Source organism: Papaver somniferum, unplaced genomic scaffold, assembly GCF_003573695.1.
Source record: "Papaver somniferum cultivar HN1 unplaced genomic scaffold, ASM357369v1 unplaced-scaffold_21, whole genome shotgun sequence".
Taxonomy (NCBI): Eukaryota; Viridiplantae; Streptophyta; class Magnoliopsida; order Ranunculales; family Papaveraceae; genus Papaver; species Papaver somniferum.
This window is the reverse complement of record NW_020631041.1, coordinates 7862864-7882189: the sequence shown is the minus strand read 5'-3', so window position 1 is coordinate 7882189 and position 19326 is coordinate 7862864. Positions and strand designations below refer to the sequence as shown.

At 37.9% G+C, this 19326-nt stretch overlaps 1 protein-coding gene and 1 long non-coding RNA gene across 3 annotated transcripts; both read right to left on the bottom strand.

The window, feature by feature from the left end:
- Positions 1-2695: 2695 nt before the first annotated feature.
- On the bottom strand, positions 2696-4361 carry LOC113339807 (GDSL esterase/lipase At4g10955-like). Its single transcript, XM_026585033.1, has 3 exons — positions 4200-4361; positions 3981-4044; positions 2696-3743 (listed from the first exon to the last, which is right to left on the bottom strand). The coding sequence occupies exons 2-3, from the start codon at positions 4034-4036 to the stop codon at positions 2780-2782; spliced, it is 1020 nt and encodes a 339-aa protein (XP_026440818.1). The 5' UTR covers positions 4037-4044; positions 4200-4361; the 3' UTR covers positions 2696-2779.
- A 331-nt stretch (positions 4362-4692) lies between these two features.
- Positions 4693-18828, bottom strand: LOC113340061. Of its 2 annotated transcripts, none has more exons than XR_003355284.1 (7): positions 18547-18828; positions 17114-18265; positions 16810-17019; positions 12119-13527; positions 9220-9800; positions 8093-8229; positions 4693-5288 (listed from the first exon to the last, which is right to left on the bottom strand). It is a non-coding gene; the product is annotated as an uncharacterized LOC113340061 (long non-coding RNA). The 2 variants fall into 2 exon arrangements; XR_003355285.1 differs by having other exon boundaries at positions 9220-9743.
- Between the last annotated feature and the right edge of the window lie 498 nt (positions 18829-19326).

Sequence of the window (19326 nt, the reverse complement as noted above, 5' to 3'; positions counted from 1 at the left end):
TTCTATCAAGGTTTTCATCTTGATCTTTCTCAACTTCTTCTTGATCGACCGGTCCGGGTTGAACTCATTATACTCATCACCTTCGTCGGGCTCTTTTGCAGCTCGTCTAAACTCACATTTTTCCTTGTCATCGTTCCATCCTAGATACCTTTTCACCCACTTTTCAAGTAGTTCGTAACTCATCGAGGGAACGTAGACATCTCGAACACTTGTACCCGTAATTGGTATGCCTGTGATTCGATGACAATCATCCGAAGTTATTTCCCTCTCGCCAGAAGGTAGATGAAAGGTATCCGTATCTGGATAAAACCTCTCGGAAAATGCAGAAATAGTGACATCATCAAATTTTTAGTGCGCATGTTGTATCGCATTCCATAGTATACAATCAAATACCGCCAACCTAACCTCATCATACATCTTGTATATTCCATATCCTATTATTTTGACGTTTCAAAACACGAACAACATTATTATGGTTAACATTTAATACCTTTGTCGCAAAGATCTTGGCTTCCCATGAGTTTTTGTAGCCAAATAATACCTCCCGTCCTTCTCTTGGAGTACCATAAGTTAGGTTCTTTAGCATCAAACACAAATTGTAATCAGAAATGTATGCATATCTAGCACGAGGCTTTTTAAGCGTCATTCTAGGTTTTTTATTAGGTCCCTAGGCTTGTTCCTCTTCCTCTTCCTCTTCACCCGAGTCATCTTCACTATCTCCATCTCCCTCATCTCCTTCACCGTCATCAATGTCATCCTCATTTCCTTCTTCTTCTTTAGCGGGTGGAGCTTCCACAATCTCTTCCTCATTTCCTTGATTATGTTCTTGAATGCTCATCTCTTACACAATCTCTTCATTAACTTTTTCGATTACATTGTCAATATTATCTCTATTGACAGTCTCTTGGATGACAACAACCGGTAATGGCCCACCTCCATACTTAGAATTTTTTGTTCCACGCTTATCGGCACCACAGTGTACTTTTCCTCGGGGCGTGGGTGTTCTCAGATCTTCCGGTGAAGGTTGGTTTGATTTTTTGTCTTTCCAACTAATGAAGAAAAAAAAAATTATTAGCTTAACCAATGAATGATTGACTGAATCAGATACAACATAAGGGTTCACAGGAAAATTAGGCCAACTCTAAAAAAAAGTTGTGTTCCATGGAAGAGTTCGGTTGGTCCCGCTTTTTTGCGATCAAACTGAACTCCACAAATATGTAATTAGGGAAGAGTTCAGTTTGTCAAGTTTTTTTGCGAACAAACCGAACAGAGTGGGTAATATAGTTTTTGTAATATGGATAGAGTTCGGTTACAATATAGTTTTAAAAATTTATGCGAACCAACCGAACAAAGTTGCAAAAGTTCGGTTATATGAGAACTGAACATAGTGGAAAAAATAAAACAATTCGGTTACATTGATTTTTTTTTATGTAATATGGAAGAGTTTGGTTACAATTTAGTTTTTAAAATTTTGCGAACCAACCGAATAGAGTTACAAAAGTTCGGTTATATAAGAGCTGAACATAGTGGTAAAAATACAATTTGTTCGGTTAATTTTTTTTTTTTGTAATATGGGTAGAGTTCGGTTACAATATAGTTTTAAAAATTATTGCGAACTAACCGAACTCGCAGTCTGGTAGCTTTGCTTAAAATCCTAAGGAACCGAACTGTTCTTCGTGTTCTTCCTTTCAGGGAGTTCGGTTAATAAACTAGGGAAGCAATAAAACACGTTCTAACCAAACTCAACACTGTAACTTCCATGTGGACACTATTTTGATGATTTATATTCAATTGAATCGATGAAAATCAAATTAAAAGTAATGGGTTTGTTCGGAAGTACCTGCGGATCGGTCCCATGACAGATTCAGTTTTCTTCTTGCGACTGTTACGCCGAATTAAGGCTTCATCTTCCGGTTCAAGTTCTCCTCAATTTTCATTCCTTAGGAGGAATGCAAATGCAATCCTCAGACCTACGTTGTTCCTACTACCTCTTTATTTCATTATTGTGTGTTGAATACGGGCATCCAACTCAAAATCAATTGGCAATGAATGGAGAGGGCTCATAGAGTTATAAACCGCAAGATCTTAGGTTACCCAGACAATGTGGGACTAATAATCTCAACATTGTGTACACCATGCTACGAGTAGCAAGAACAATTCATTGATTACGTAAAAGTTATCAGATTTCAGATATGTGAGACGTGGTAAAGATATAGAGTTTGGTAGAACCAGTACAGAAAGGGCTGTCATACAAAAGTACATGCAGTGGCTACCGGCCTAGTTTGCGGAAGAGGGGTTTTGTTTATCAAGGCCTGCCAGATAGCAACAATGATCGTCTTTTCAAGTGTCAAGTGTAAGAACGGCTTTTAGTTTGAAGTTAAACTGTGATTAATGACCGGTGACTGCTTGCTCAAACATTTCGTTTGCTGTTCATGCGAAGTTAACTGTTTGGTGAATTAATGGCTCCAATGTGGGCTTAGATAGAATAACAAAAAACTAAACACTTACATTGCATGATCTGTGGTATAATTGAAGGACTTGTTTTGGTTGCAGTGAACCTTGTAAACTCATTTTGGAAAGTGATCCACTTTATGCTATCCAGATGTGTGGGGGTCTAGTCGAGTCTTCGTGGCATATGAGAGCTTTGTAATTAAGTGACATTAATCTGCTCAGCAGACAGCTGATTGCTCAGATATTTTGTTTGATGAATTTGATAACTGGATTATTAAATGAATAAAAGAAATGAACATTTTGGGTTCACAATATATGGCTTCAAAAATCATAATTTGTATTGGTATACCTTAGACTGCAAACTCAGATCACCTCTAAACCATTGATGAATCCCATGAGCTCGTTTGAAAGTCGGTGATGGACTACGATTGATAGTCAGACAAACTGAGGGAATTAACTGCAGTTCTTCTTGATATTCCCATCCCATTGCATTCATGAATAATCCCGTCAATGAATTTTGCGTCGCCAACCTCGCGATTCCTCCAGCTCCGAAGCTTTCCATGTTTTCTCGATGCTCAAAATAACCAATATACTCGCAACAGATATGATCAGCTGGATTCACATACAGATTTGGAATCCAATTCGATAGAACTGTGAATGGATCTTCTGACGGTTGTCTCTCTTGGTTGTTACCCTTCATGGCAAATGCGAGTCCTGCTGTAATCACGCTGCTAGCAATACGGAACCCATGCCTCACTTTCTTATCTTTAATCCTTTCGATCGGAGCGGAAATGAATGGTGGATTAAACAGATACGATTCAATAAGATGACCGGTTTTCGCCATGTTTTTTCCTGCCAGCAATGCTATGGAAGAACCCATAGAATGTCCTGTCAACCAGACATTACTAGCTCCACTTACAGACACCATGTTTCTAACAGATTTCATTGCATTTTCAAACCGAGACGTTTGATGAAGTCCATTTTGGATAAGGTGCAGGTCTAACCTCAGATCCTGCGAGACAGAATCTCGTTCAGCCATAGTTCCCCTAAATGCAATCACATATCGTGGAATTTCCGCCGAATGGTAGTTGTTAGCCTCTGGTTTGAATTCATATATAGCACCAAAGATAGAAGAGTCAACATCATCCACAAGAGTGCACAGTACTTGAAAATCGAAGAATTCCCACCACGGTGGTGCAAGAGCTTGCCGTTTTTCTTGTCGGTCATGCTCTAAAACATATACACCCTGAACTAAGCAAGCGGCTATTGATCTTCGGTGGTGTACATTTCCCCTTCATTACACAATTATACAAAATTCTTTTATTAGCATTCACTTTTAGTGCAATGTAGAACAAGTTAGACTCGGTCTCTAATGTCTGAAAGCTTGAGCTAATTTCATTGATATTACAACCACAACTCAGAGAAATACTCAAGACTCTTTTTGCTTGTGTTTTATGCCAAAATGAAATCCTAACAGAAAAATCATTAGAAATTCTAACAGAAATTCAGTATGCAGATCGGCGTCTTACCAATCAACCATAGTTAGGTGTATAGGTCCTGAACGGCTGAAATCATCCCTCTCCATCTCAAAACCTACAAATTTGATGCAACATTACCGCGTTAAAAGGAAATTCACATCAAAAAAACCCAGGAACAAGCGAATCGTGTCAATCATTTGTATTGCAACTTGATCCCTTATTAGAAACTTGCAAGGACTAATGAATTCAATAAAGAATGTAGAAATGTACCTCGGCGAAGCACTTTGATGAAGATGAAATAATGAGGATTTTGATCTTGGGGAGGAAGAGATTTACTGAAATCTGTCTCTCTTCATCCCCTAATCTGACTGTGTTGAACAGAGCGAGATTGTACGTTTTGGTGTAGAAATGAATTTTTTACAGTTAAAAGTCGTTGAGCTGTAATCTACTAAGATATAACATGATATTAAACTACACCTCATGTTATGACCGTTCACGTGTGTGGATCTTACTAATATTCACTTTGTAAGCAAAACCAGAGTTCCATCATGTTAAAATACAGTGGGGGCATCCGCCCCTGAAGATGGTGTATGTTTTGCATCGACCGAACGGAAATTTGGGGGTGAATGTTTTGCAGGGATCGGATGGATTTTTTAGTAGTTGCATCATGCGAGAAAACAACTGACGGGATACTTGAACTGCACTGCCTACTTCTGGTAAAATAAAATCTAAAGCTGCCTTGAATTGTACAAAATGTTGCATCTGATCAACTGTGCCCCATGTATTATTGAAGGACCTACCCCTTTAAAATACACTAGACCTCTTAGCTGTACAACTGATTATGTTGGATCACCTACCAAGGCTCATCACTCATTTATGAATACATTTCCAAGCCTAAACTTTTTTGTAAAGACAGATCGTAGTAATTACAAATTTACAATAGCTAGAAGATCAACTTCATATTTAGATAAATTGCTCTTTCGCTTTCCCTGAAAAAGGGAAAACTGGATTTGAAGCCTGTGCCTTTCTGCTCTATTTATCCAGCTATTGACCCTTGGTCATTTAACAACCTATCCGCAAGCAAAGGACCAAATATCACCATGACAGAAGATCGGATAACATTGGTGCTCTGAGCAAGCACATGGTGCGAAACAGATCCAAGAGCCTCCTTTTAATCGCACTTCAATCCAGTTGTTACCTCCAGCAAAGTGACTACATACCTGTTTCTTCAAATATTCAGCCAGATCGTCGCCATCAATTTCTAAGTAGGAAATTCATTTGGTGGTGAAAAAGATGTGGTGCAATGATTCGTATAAAAATATGTACCAAATTTCTTCAAAATCCCACCAGCAGTCAACCCTGCAGAGAAATCCCAGAAGATACATGAGGGTTCTGATTAAGCTTACAAATCTAAAACTACACCATGAAACCCATTTGATGCACCAATTACATAAGATAGCGGCGAATCAAGAAATACAGATACACAACAACAACAACAACAAAAAAGAAAAAAAAAAAAAAAAAAAAAAAGATGCCCAAACACTGCAGGATGCTCACAAGCTTTTATCCATCTTAAAAACCAAAAGATATTGTACTCGTACGCTTCAACCCAGTAACATAGGATTTAACAAAACAAAATAGTGTCCTCGCTCACCAGAACTATTAAGTATATAATTTTAACAAAAGTGATGCATATTAAACAATTCCTTGGCCTCAAATTTACCCTGCACCTATGTTGTATTAGGCACTCTTCGCCTCACCTTGCCTAGCGCCTAGGCGCCGAGAAAAAAATTAAGAAAATAAATAATTGCTCGTAGTGTTTCGCCAAGGGGAGTTTTATTGCTAGGTGCCCCTTGGACGACTCGTGCGCCTAGGGGGCCTAGTTCGCCTTCTATAAAATAGCCTGCACTCCTTGAATGCATCTAAATAGTGGCCATAACAGCTCTTAAACAGCTTATAGATCTCAAGTTTCCTCTGTGTTATATCAGTAGACAGCTGTCTATAATTAGACGAGAATTCAAGAGAAAAGGAACAAGAAACCTCGGCTAAGGAAAGCTGCCCCAATAATACTTCATTACTAATCCAATAACCCGGTAATAGAGTATCCTAACAGCCTTGCAGCATAATCACAATAATCCTATCTCAACTAACTACCCTCTAAGCATTAGACACCTGTAACAACAGTGGCCGTTTTTACTGGTTCCTACATAACCGACTCTTTTAGTAACACGACTATCGCATAACCAGTACTGGATAAGGGCCACAAATTCACTAAGCACTAGCCACTTATCTAATCACTGCACACTACTACTTGCGGTATATAACAACAGCAGAAAATCATTTTGCGCTTCCCAGTTACTGTGCAGGTTGACATGCAATATATCTAATCAGGTTCAATTTGGAGCCCTCGACCAGGTTCTAATGATGTGTCTGGGCATTAAGAGCTGGGTAGTATATCCATCAGATATTCAGATATACCGTCTGGTATGCCCTTAAATGAACTCAACGACCACAAGATTGAAGGAGGATAAAAATTGTGCAAGAGTTTATAAAAACATGACTCGTTGAATTTGGGTTGAGAAGGGCACTCATTTACATATAACGGGCCAGTCGTACTCACAAGTTCAATGAAAGGAGAGACACTAGGAGTCATACATCTATGTTGTCCCATAGTTTGTGAAGTATCATAGACATTATCCCACATCCCGCATTTAATAGATCTAATCTGCAGTATTAGAAAGACTGGGAAACAAAACGAAATGTCCCAACTGCTACCCTCTGAATAGACCAGTTAAGTCTGCCTGAATATCGGTTCACTGCAACTTGTTTTCTGACGCCACTAATAATCTTTCTTTCTGTTTTATTTGTGGTAGAAGTAATCACAATGTACTATTTCTACCAGATCCATAAATACGTAACAGTTGATGATTGATGTAATAATAACTGTGTTACAACGATACGCCTAAAAAAAAAATCAGCCGTATCGATATGTATTTACACGGATACGCGTGCTAATACTCCCAATACTTCAAGATACAACTCAGTTAGAAAACTTTGACTAAATATTAGATCTCAATACCTTAATATTAGAAAATTTAGATATTTTACTAGATTCTATGAGAGGTTTCAACTATAGTGACAAAATATTAGGTCCAAATCTGTCCACTGATCTTGCTCTAGACTTTCTTCCTTCTTATCCAGATTTTTTCTCTCCAGTAACGTTAATCATACATGTATGTATTTTGTTAAGTTTCTATCTTATATATAATATATTTATGTTAAACTACTGATATGCCATATCGCCATATTTTAGTTTTTCAAGTTGGTGTATCAAAGTAGTGTATTGGTATCTTGTATCCGATACTGTATCCGTATCGTTGCAACACAGAATAATAATAATGAAGATGGTACTTTTCTAACATCCAATCATCGTGCATAAATCTTGCTAAAGGGCCCACTCCGGAATGTTCCTTGGGGGACCCACTTTCAATAAACCCAAAAAAAGTAGCTTCCTATTCACAGAAGGTCCCCAAAATGCACTGCAAATCCTCTTTGGGGTTGCCCTCCGTCATCTCAAAATGCATCCAGTCCTATCGAGAACATGTTCTTCTTAAAGACATCCCAATACTCAAGTTATTGTAACACATGTCAGCATGTTCTTAATAGGTTCAAGCTAAGCTTATGTATTCGGGAGCATACTGACACTTCGGAGTAATCTATAGATTATGGTTTGGCAGTTTTACAACAATGACTAAGCCACAACGGCACTTTCAGAATGGGACCGAGTACTTACTAACTAAGCCACAACGGCCTAGTAATTACTAACAACTAATAGTTTTAAACCAACTAAGAGAGCAACATAATCCAAAATAAGTGTGTGGGTGGGTGGGGGGATGCAACACACCAAGCAGTATAAAAAGTTCTAGCTCCTAATTGCCTCATATTCCTCTGGGTGGCGCAAAGCAAGTGCCCAGTTGCGCATAGGCGACAAACATCCAAAAACGAGATTCTGACATGAAGCGAAGTGCTTGGAGCCAAAATTGAGCGTCAACACAAAATACCCGCGAGGCAAAAAAAAAATTGCAATATCGAAGGGGATGCATAGTTCATGTGTTTCGACGGACTACAACACAAGCAAATGGAGCGAGAGGAGGACAACTTACAGCGACACTAAATAATCCAATGCATGGATAAGTTGAAGTTAATGTTTTATTTGCCTTCTTAGGCAGTGATGCATAAACTGCAACCTCCTTTCTTCCTTGAGATGGTGCATATAATAATTGAAAATCCTTTCAAAAACCTAGATATAAAATAAACGCGTGAGAAACAAGAAAATAAGTTTGAAATGTAAGGGCATTACACTGAACAGTTTATAGAAACACGAACACTACACGCACAAACATTCCATACGGAATAGCAGTTACCTTAAGAAGATAAAGACATACTACCCATCCAAAATCTAACCAGAATAATAAGATCCACATAGATTAGATATAAAAGCTATGGTCAAAATGCCACATATCCATAATCTATCCACTGAACAGTTTATAGAAACACGAACACTACACGCACAAACATTCCATACGGAATAGCAGTTACCTTAAGAAGATAGAGACATACTACCCATCCAAAATCTAACCAGAATAATAAGATCCACATAGATTAGATATAAAAGCTATGGTCAAAATGCCACATATCCATAATCTATCCACTCATGACGGTACATTGATGATGTTATCAAGACATTCAGGCACTAAAGAGGAAGTGGGAACTAGTCATCGACTATAAACTGTAGGAGCGTGAATTACTTGCATGCATAATAAACTGGGCATGATGAAAAAACATCTGAGTGAAGATAAAAATGTACAGGTAAAAGCTTTAAACTATTTTTGTCTCTCTTCATCTTTGTCTTATTTAAATATCTAAGGAGCAATGATCAATATAAAAATCATCCAGAAAGGATTACCAAAAACAGTGAACTATAAACAATAAGCACATATCACCAGAGAGTGTGGCACTACTTAGCATATTATAAAATTTCAGATGACAAAAGCAATGAAAATCAAGGTTTGCGCAGAAGCAGGTATGCCTCATCAACACAGTGCACTATGGATGCGTCCTTCCATGTGCTTATGGACTTATTCAGTATCACCAGTTAGAACATGGTGGAACGTGGAAATTCGTTCAGCCATATCCTAAAGAATCTTAGGCAAGCGCCACTCTGAACATTTTTACAACATTTATAACCCACTCATACGTCTTAGATAAATAACAGAGAGTAAAAACTTACTTCAAGTTCTGAATCGTAACACCAAGTCTTTCTTTCACTGCACCGTATTCTTTACTTGCTAAAACCATCAAGAACCACTCCAGGCTTGATACATTTCCCTTTACAGGAATATATGAACTCAACCGTAAACTGAAATTGCGGAATGCACTTCCAATCCTATCCAGAATTTTAATGGGGTTTGATGAAGTAGGTAAAAGTGTTGGGGTCTCCTTAGAATGGAAAACTAGGGTTTGAGGTGTAAGGATTTTGGGTGGGAACTAAGAAAGTATCTTGATGGATATAAGGGTTTAGAGAAACTGGAAGTAGTAATTAAGATGGTTGCTGTGAGGGAGACTAGATTTTGCTTCCTAAGAACCCAAATGAGTCACATATTGAGAACAATTTGCCTCTGACAATTTCATAAGGAAGTTAAGAGCAGATAGCCTCTGAAAATTTGAAGAATTCACCATGAGCAGTGTGTGTCAACCATGCCTCACACTCCCATAAAATTCTTGAGCACATGAGTAGTTAGTCCAGTGGAGAATCTGTTTATTAAATGCAATGAATCATTTCAAAATACGTATGAACTTTCTTCAAAATACCTGCAGAAATATTTAAGAAGATACATGAAGGTTCTTACCAAAATGAAACCACGTAATTAAACCCATTTTTACACAGAAATTACTTGTGAAAGCGACGGATCAAGAAATACAGGTGTACAAAGAAACAAAGATACCCTAACACTGCAGGATGCTCACAAGTCACAAATTTTGATTCACCTCAAAGAGAAAAAAGTTAGGATCGTCTACTCATACACTTCCAACCCAGTAATAAAGGATTTAACAAAACGAATTAGTGTCCTCCAGGTGAATGGATCACATCACTCACCAAAACCAAGTATTTTAAGTTTAACAAAAGTGACGTATATTAAACAATTCCTGGGCCTTGAACTTACCCTGCACTAGTACTACTTGAATGCAACTAGCGAGTGGCCATAACAACCCCAATACATCTATATCAGTGGGCAATAGAAAATGATTTTCACCTTCCCAGTTACCATGGAGGTACCGATGCCATATGTCTAATCTGGGATGACTTTGGATCTCCCAACCAAGTTCAGATAATGTGTCTGGACAGTAAAAGTCCGGTTCTGTAGTATACCCATGAGATATTCTCATATAGTGAAACTGATAACTGTAACCAAGACACTTAAACAAGAAGTGGGAACTAATTGCATGTTAATCTAAGTCGCTAACAAAGAGGCTTCCCACACCAACAACTTATTGCATGTTATCAAGACATGTAAGTCACTAAACAGGAAGTGGGAATTAATCATCGATTACAAAGCATAAGAGCCTGAGTTACATCTTACATGTATGCTTACTAAACTGGGCATAATGACAAAAAGATCATTAAAATGCACAGGTACAAGCTCTATACTATTTTTGGCTCTCTTTTTTTCGTCTTCTTTTAACTTCTTGGGAGCAATGATCCATATAAAATCAACCAAAACAGAAAACATAATGTAAAACAGTGAATTTTTTAAATTGTTAACAGAACGAACAAAAAAATACCAGAAAACGAATGATTAAAAATAAAGCAAAACAAAACAGATTGTCCTTGTCCCAACTGCTACCCTCTGAGTTTGTTAAATAACTATGTTAGCATCACCATACTAACATTCGACATTCAAACATATATGTGAGGTAATGGCTTGTAAATACATGGACAAACTGTTAATAATCTCACATTGTCAGCCGCGTTAGTGTTATGGTACCTCATACCTGAAATGACATTAACATCACTCTCAAGTTAGTGCATTACACATGTCAGCATGTTCTTTCTAGCTTCGAGATTCATGCCAAGACCCAAGCGCCCACTGACACTACAGAGTGCTCTATCGGTTATGGTTTAGCAGTTTTAGAACAGTGACTAAGCCACAACGGAGCTTTCAAAATGGGTAGAAACAGAGTATACTGGTAGAATGCTGTAAGTGTAAGGCTAATGGGTGCAAAAACCACCCATTACCTACACACTGCAACTTCCATGATGCGAGGTACTGATAAACTTCCATGATACCAATTATCCCACAGTCCAAGAAGTGCACAACATTACTCTCTCTCCTCACTTTTGCTTCACTACCCAACAAATCACCCAGTCCTACGACTAAACAATCTGTATGATTAAGTGCTTGACTAAGGAAGGCCTTTGGAGTCAGAGTCTCGCAGCTCATCATTTCTATCTTTTCCATTTCATCTCTTTTAGAACAACAACCTCCCACAAGTGACAATAGAATAATTTTATTGATCATGATATCCTACTGTCACTATTATCTCTATGATTAGTTGAAGGGTGGTGAAGGTGGCGAGTGTAGCTACAAAGAAACCCTTCCACAGTACAAAAACGAAGATACCAACCCATCCGCATTGTGACTGGTATTTACTTCCTAAACTGAATAACCATCTTCCTAAAGGCTTTCGATCAGCAGAGACGTGCCTTAGTATACATCTTATGCAAATTCTTCCTACACTCTTCCCACATCAACAACTTATTCCATGTTATCAAGCCTTGCAAGTCACTCAACAGGAAGTGGGAACTAATTATAAATTACAAAGCATAAGAGCATGATTTATATGCATGCATGCTAAACTGAGTATGATGACAACACCATCTGAGTAAACATAAAAATGGCAATGCACAGTTACAAGCTTTAGACAACTTTTGTCTTTTGTTTTCTCTTATTTATATATCTTGGAGCAATGATCAATATAAATATCATCCAAAACAGATTACCAAAAACGTTGAACAACTAGAAGCGACAAGCATAGATCACTACAGAGTGCGGGAAGTTTTACTAGCATATTGGGAAATTTAAGATGACAAAAGCAAGGAAAATTAAAGGGGAGGAAAGCAGGTATACCTCGTTAACAGAGTGCACCTGGCATGTCTCCTTCCACATGCTTATGAACTTATTAATTAGAACAAGGTTTAAATTACCCACAGCACTAAAATCTGCCATTTCAATTTGAGCATCAGGTGATTGTTCACCAGCTTTCTCTTGAGGGAATTTCCCAAAGTCATCCCCAACACTACAGACTGCCAATTTTTTAGCTTCACGTGATTGCTCAACATCATTCTTTCAAAAGAGTTTGTCATGATCAGCAAAAGAACGGTTGTTGTAAATTGCAATAGGAAGATCAGAATTCCGAATGGTCCTTGGATCTGATTTATACCTATTAGGACATCCAGAAAAAGAATAGTCGGCTGCCGGAGAATGGAATCTCGCTTTTTAATCAGATGACTTTTTATTTGGGTCACAAGATAGAAGGACAACAGTCATTCACTTCAACTCCAAATCCTCCATTATGTTCTTCGACTGTAGATGGACAAGTGTGACTATCACCAAGTTGATCTGAATATTTTCCGTCTTTTGATGACATTTAACCAGGACTGCCTATACTAACATCACTACTCATGCTATTAAAATCATTATTATAACTTAAATCCTTCAAAAGTTTGCCACCTTAATCAGAATGTATTGGAATGGGAGAGAATAGCTTGACATATTGGGTTGTGGAGCTGAGTTTGTCAGAACCTTGTTCACTGACACATTGGTATGTATTGAAATTTTAACTGCCACTTCTCTGTTATGGTCGATTGACTTTTGTTCAGTGCTTGAGCAGAACTCTGTTGAAATTTCAAGTCTTTAGTGCCTTGTCTTCTGCTTTGCTAGATTTTTCAAACAACAGTACCTCTGAAGCAATTACGGTTTGTGTTGACACTTCATCTTCCACGAATTTTTCCAACACTAGTACCTCCGAAGCACTTACGGGTTGTTTTGACATTTCATCTTCCACTATTCTAATATGGTCGCTGACCTTCTGTTTTATCCACTTTTGTTCAGTGCCTGATTAGAACTCTGTGTACCTCTTTTTCTGCTTTGCTAGCATATTTAGTGCTTATGTTTCCAACACCAGTACCTCCGAAGCAATAACGGGTTGCTTTGACACTTCATCTTCCACAAATTTTTCAAACACCAGTACCTCAGAAGCAATTCAGGGTTTTTGACATTTCACCTTCCATTATTTTATTTTGGTCGCTGAACTTCTGTTTCGGTGCTTGAGAGGAACTCTTTCACGTCTCATCTTCTGCTTTTCTAGCATCTTTAGTCCTGCTTTTGTCCAGCAGCTTTTTCTTTGAAGTAATAGCAGGTTGTCACCTACCACTTTTTGGTAGTGATCGATGGACTTCAATTTCAGTGCTCGAGAAGAAGTCTTTGGTGTCTCTCCTTCTACTTTGTTTGCATCTTGGGTAGAAGTTACATGAAATCTGTGGATAGTAAAAGAATACTGAAGTCAGACAGCAAAAATTACATACTTATATGTGCAGAGAAACACAAAAAATTAACAAAAAAGAACAAGAGAAATATCCCTTTCAGGGAAAAAATGACACGCAAGCTTTGGGGTTCGTCTAATTTTAGGTTCATCTTACACAAAGGAATCCAGAAGTAACATTCCAGGGCTAAAAAGATAAAACTGGCCAGGACGGAGTGGAAGGGGGTAACCGATAGATTTTCAGAATTCAACCACGAGATAGTACTTCCGAAGATACACGAGAATAGTATCACCTTAGCGTTGCTCGTACAGAGCTTCTAGAACATTAGTAGCTGAAGCAAGACCTTTCTCTGTAAACTCAAACTTCTAACTAAAGATTCTTGCTTCTTCTTTTTTCCAATTGTCTATACCAATGCCTATTTATAGGCAGTACAGACCGACTCCACTAACACCAGACTTACTAGTGGACTAATCTAGAGAGCTAACCGCTAGACTTATTCCAGATTTTTCTTACAACATATGCTACAAGACTTCGCTAGATTTTTCCACTAGCTTTAATTAACTGATTCTATAATTTCAGCTTGTCCTAGATTATTCTAACTTGATTTATTAGAAAACTCAGCAAGATAATTTTAGACTTATCTAGACAATTACATATTAATATTTCAACAGTAACCAAGGACAATTTGTATAGCCATTTATTAGAATACGAAACTATTGAGCATCTAAACCCTAGGAGAGATCACTGACTAAAGAAGCTTATCAATTTCTTTTCCGGTTAAAGTCATGTGGAAATGAACAGCAATTCTTCCTTTGAATTAATAATTTTTTTGCCTGTTGCGCAACTTACATGATAACCTTATCTTCAGAAAATAGAGCAAGTGAAATGTGGGGTTTCGTTCACCCATGCTAAAGGACCTTAGCTATATGCTACACTTACTTGCTTCTGAACTACATAATGAAACCTATTTTACACGCCAATTACTTAAGAAACCGATGGATCAATAAATACAGGAATACAAAGAAACCCGAACACTGCAGGATGCTCGCGAACTATGTTGTGAAAGGCGCCCTAGGCACCAAGATGTGTACAGTTCTGTTTTCTAATTTTTCCACAGACGCCTAGCGCCTAGCACAAAATAGCTCACAAATTCTAATTCGCCTTAAAAACCAAAAAGTTAAGATTCTCTACTCATACGCTTCTTCAACCCAGTAATATAGGATTGAAATAACGAAATTAGTATCCCCCAAGATGAGTGGATCACATCACTCACCAAAACGTCAAAGTATTTAAGTTAAAGATAACTGATGCATATTAAACAATTCCACCGCCTTGAATTTACCCTGCACTACTTGAATGCATCTAGCTAGTGGCCATAAAACTCCTACACAGCTTATAAATCTCCTAAAGTTTCCTGTGTGCTACGTCAGTGGACAGCAGAAAACCCTTTTCACATTCCCAGTTACTATGCAGGTTGCAAAGCCATGAGTAAAAGTCCTGTTCTGTAGTATATCAGTTTCCTTCAATGAGTGGGCGGAAACAATATGGCATCGAAAGGACTGTTTGGCTTCGCCCATGTTTGAACTGGAGCCCTTCAGTGTGTATATCCATCAGTTACTCTCATATCGTGATAAATGAATTCAAGACCTATTATTTTGACGACCATTGTCTAATAGTGTTGGTGCAAATCCAGGTAAGATTTAGCACCAGATGTGTCACAAATTGCTCCAACTCAGACAACTCTTTCACAGTTCGTTAACACAGTGCGACATCTTTCACAAACAAACCAAAGAATTAGTTATTATTCTAACATGCAACCCAACCCAATCCGGTGACCACTTTCTTAAAGAAAATCTTTAAACCTGAAAAATGCATCCTACTATACCGAAAAGAAACTAATAAGATGAAAGCATTACTTGAAGGAGATTCACCTTCTGATAATTAAAATGCGTAGAAAGAGATTATACTGGTAGAGTGCTATAACTGCAAGGCTAATGGGTGTACAAAACCACCCACTATCTCCACATTGCAATTTTCATGATGAGATGTACCGATTAACGCACCCACGACATCCACCCGGGAACTATGAGTATCAGTACAAGTATTGGGGATCTACAAATAGATCATTTATCCCACAGCTTGAGACACAACAACCCTACCCGAGAAGTACACAAAGTTACTCTCTCTCCACACTCTTGCTCCACTTCCCATCAAATCACCAAGACTAAGTGCTTGACTAAGGAAGGGCTTTGGAGTCGATCCATCGCAACTCATCAGTTCTATTTTTCCATATCAGCTCTTTAATATAACAACCTAACACAAAGACCAAAATAATAATTTTACTGATCATCATTAGCTACTGTCCCTATTATCGCTGCGATTAGTTGAACGATGGGTGAAGGTGGCAAGTGTAGCTATTTCCCAGTACAAAAATGAGGATACCAATCCCTCTGCATTGTGACTTGTATTTACTTCCTAATATGACGATATATGTAGTCACTAAACTATGAATAAATATTAATTAACTTCACTGAGCACTCATTCCTTTGGTAATAAAGAAGATAAAAGCATCAGAGAACCAACTTCAATAGTTTCAAATAGAAAGTGCTACAGAAAGCCAACAAAGGAATTAACTACGGAAATGATCGGATCCATCAGGTAGATCAATGAGACAGTAGACTAGGCAGAGCCTAAGACTGCTACCAGACATAACTGTTTGGCGATGACCTTTCAAAAAACCAAAACTACTACCCTGTAAAACAAAAATGTATACGCCGAGCTGATATCAAAAATCATCCAACTCTATAGATGACCATCCTCCTAAAGGCCTTTGATCAGCAGAGACATGCCTTAGCATACATCTTATGCGAATTCATCCTATATGCTTCCCACATCAACAACTTATTGCATGCTATCAACGTCAGTCAATAAACTTGAAGTGGGAACTAATCATAAATTACGGAGCATAAGAGCGTGATCTATGTACATCATGCTAAACCGGGTATAATGACACTACATCTGAGTAAAGACAAAAACGTATAGTTACAAGCTTCAGACTATTTTATCTCTCATTTTCTGTCCTATTTAAATATCTTGGAGCAACGGTCAACATAAATATCATCCAAAACCGATTACCAAAAACATTGAACAACTATAACTATAAGCAGTAAGCATAGATCACTAGAGAGTGCGGGAAGTCTTACTAGCATAGTAGCATATTGAGAAATTCAAGATGACGACAGCAAGGAAAATTAAGGTGAAGGAAAGCAGGTATACCTCGTCAACAGAGTGCACCAGGCATGCATCCTTCCACGCGTTTATGAACATATTTAGTGTTATCAATTATAACAAGGTTTAAATTATCCACGGCACTAAAATCTGCCATTAGCATCAGCATTCTCTTGAAGGAATTTCACAAAGTCATACCCAACACCACATGCTGCCGATTTTTATTTTACCTTCGTGTGATTGTTCAACATCACTCTTCTGAAAGAGGTTCTCATGGTCAGCAAAAGAACAGTTATTGTAAATTGCGATAAGAAGATCATAATTCTTAATGATCCTTGGATCTGATTCATACCTTTTAAGAAATCTGGACAATGAATCGCCTGTGATTGGAGAAACGAATCCCGTTTCTTATCAGATGATTTTTTATTCAGGCCACAACTTAAGGGATCTATAGAAGGGGAACACTCCTTCACTTCATCTCCAAATCCCCAATTCTGTTCTTCAGATGTAGATGGACAAGGGTAATTATCACCACGTTGACTTTAGATGACATTTTACCACAGCTGCCGGTAATAACATCACTACCCATGTTATTAACATCATTATCATCACTTAAATCCTCCAAATGCTTGCCACCTCAATCAGAAACTGCAATCAGAGTGAACGAATTGACATATTGGGTCCAGCAACTTTTCTCTGAAGTAATAATAGCAGGTTGTGGGACCTTGTGGTCGATGGACTTCTGTTTCAGTGCTTGAGCAGAACTCCTTAGTACCTCCTCAGCTGCTTTGCTAGCATCTTTGGTGCCGAATTTTTCCAACATCATTTTCTCCGAAGCAATTACCGGTTGTTTTGACACTTCATCTTCCACTATTCTATTATGGTCGCTGATCTTGTGTTACTGTCCTTGAGCAGAACTATTTTGTGTCCCCTTCTGCTCTGCTAACATCTTTAGCGCTGGAACCATCTCCTCCGAAGCAAGTGCGGGTTGTTTTAACACTTGACACTGATCTTCTGTTTCGGTGCTTCAGTGGAACTCTTTAATGCCTCCTCTTCTGCTATGCTAACATCTTTCGTGCTGAATTTTCCCAGCACCTTTTTCTCTGAAGTAATAGGAGGTTGTTTTGAAACTTCATCTACCAATTCTCTGTTATGGACCTCATGGTCAATGGACATCTGTTACAATGCTCGAGAAGAACTCTTTAGTGCCTCCTCTAAGTCATTTTCCAGCATCATTTTCTCCAAACCAATTGCAGGCTGTTTTGACACTTAATCTTCCACTATCCAGTTATCGAGCGGAACTCTTTCATGTTTCCTATCCTGCTTTTCTATCATCTTCAGTGCTGAATTTGTGCAGCACCTTTTTCTTTGAAGTAATAGCAGGTTCTTTTGAAACTTCATCTACCACTTTTGTGTTACGATCAATGGACTTCTATTTCAGCGCTTGAGCAGACCTCTTTAGTGCCTCCCCTTCTGATTTGCTTGCGTCTTGGATAGAATTTACCTGAAATTTGTGGATAGTAAAAGAACTCCGAAGTGAATTAATAAAATTACATTTACATGTGCAGAAAAACACGGACAATTAATAAATTTCTTGGTTTCATGGCGAAAAAATGACACAGAAGCTTCGAATTGAACTAAACAGTAGAAACATTTCACAGATTTTGGTGCATATCCAATTATTAGAGTACAAATTGAATATCATCTAAACCCTAAGAGAGATCAATCTTCTTTTCATGCTAAAAACAATTAAGATTAAACCCTAACTAATAAGTAAAAACTTACTTTAAAGTTTTGAACCCTAAAACCAGCGAGTCTTTTGTTTCACTGCAACAGATTCTTGAACTTCTAGAAACTTCAAGAACTCTTCAGGCTTGATATGATTTCATTTTACAAGAATTCATGTACTCGACTAGCGATTTCAATAGGATCTAGAATTTCAACGGGGTTGGAAGAATCGGGATGTTGTGAGAATGGAGAACTAGGGTTTTGGATGTAGGAATTTTGGGGGTATTTGAGAAAGCATCGCGGTGGATGCTGACATTTTATGCTAGGGGTGTCTGGAATTGCCTTGAGAAATTTGTTTTTGGGTTTAGTTCAAGTCGGAAAGTCAAAAAGTAAAAGTAAATAATTTTTTTTTTTCGCGTAGCAAAAAAATTTTGTTTCTTGACTTCTGCTTTTAATATTCATACACGTTTTCGGAGGTGTATATATACCAGATAAATAGTCGAAGCTCTAGGTATTAGTTTCGATACCAAATTATAAAATGTCTTGCAATAGCATTGCTAATTTTTATTTGGCAGAAGCCCTTCTGTTCTCCAAAAGCAAAATGCTTTTGCTTTATAGCGCATTTGGATAAAAATCTACATTTGATTTATGCGTGTCCGGGAATATAAGACAGAAACAAAAGTCAGAAGCAAAACAATTTTATTTCTAATGTACTGTCCAAACAGGTTATTATTAAAAACCACTTAATGTTGTTCTTTTTTTTTTAATGGTCAATGTTCCTGCTTCCAATCTAGCTAAAATGCCTATGAACTTGAGCTCAGTCTTTAGTTGGCAACT

What these genes read in the sequence shown, in the direction of transcription:
- LOC113339807 (XM_026585033.1), bottom strand. Translation starts at nt 4,036, where the DNA reads ATGGAGAGGGATGATTTCAGCCGTTCAGGACCTATACACCTAACTATG. An exon ending in CACCTAACTATGGTTGATTG is followed by an intron (nt 3,744 to 3,980) that starts GTAAGACGCCGA and finishes TGTGTAATGAAG; the next exon opens with GGGAAATGTACACCACCGAA.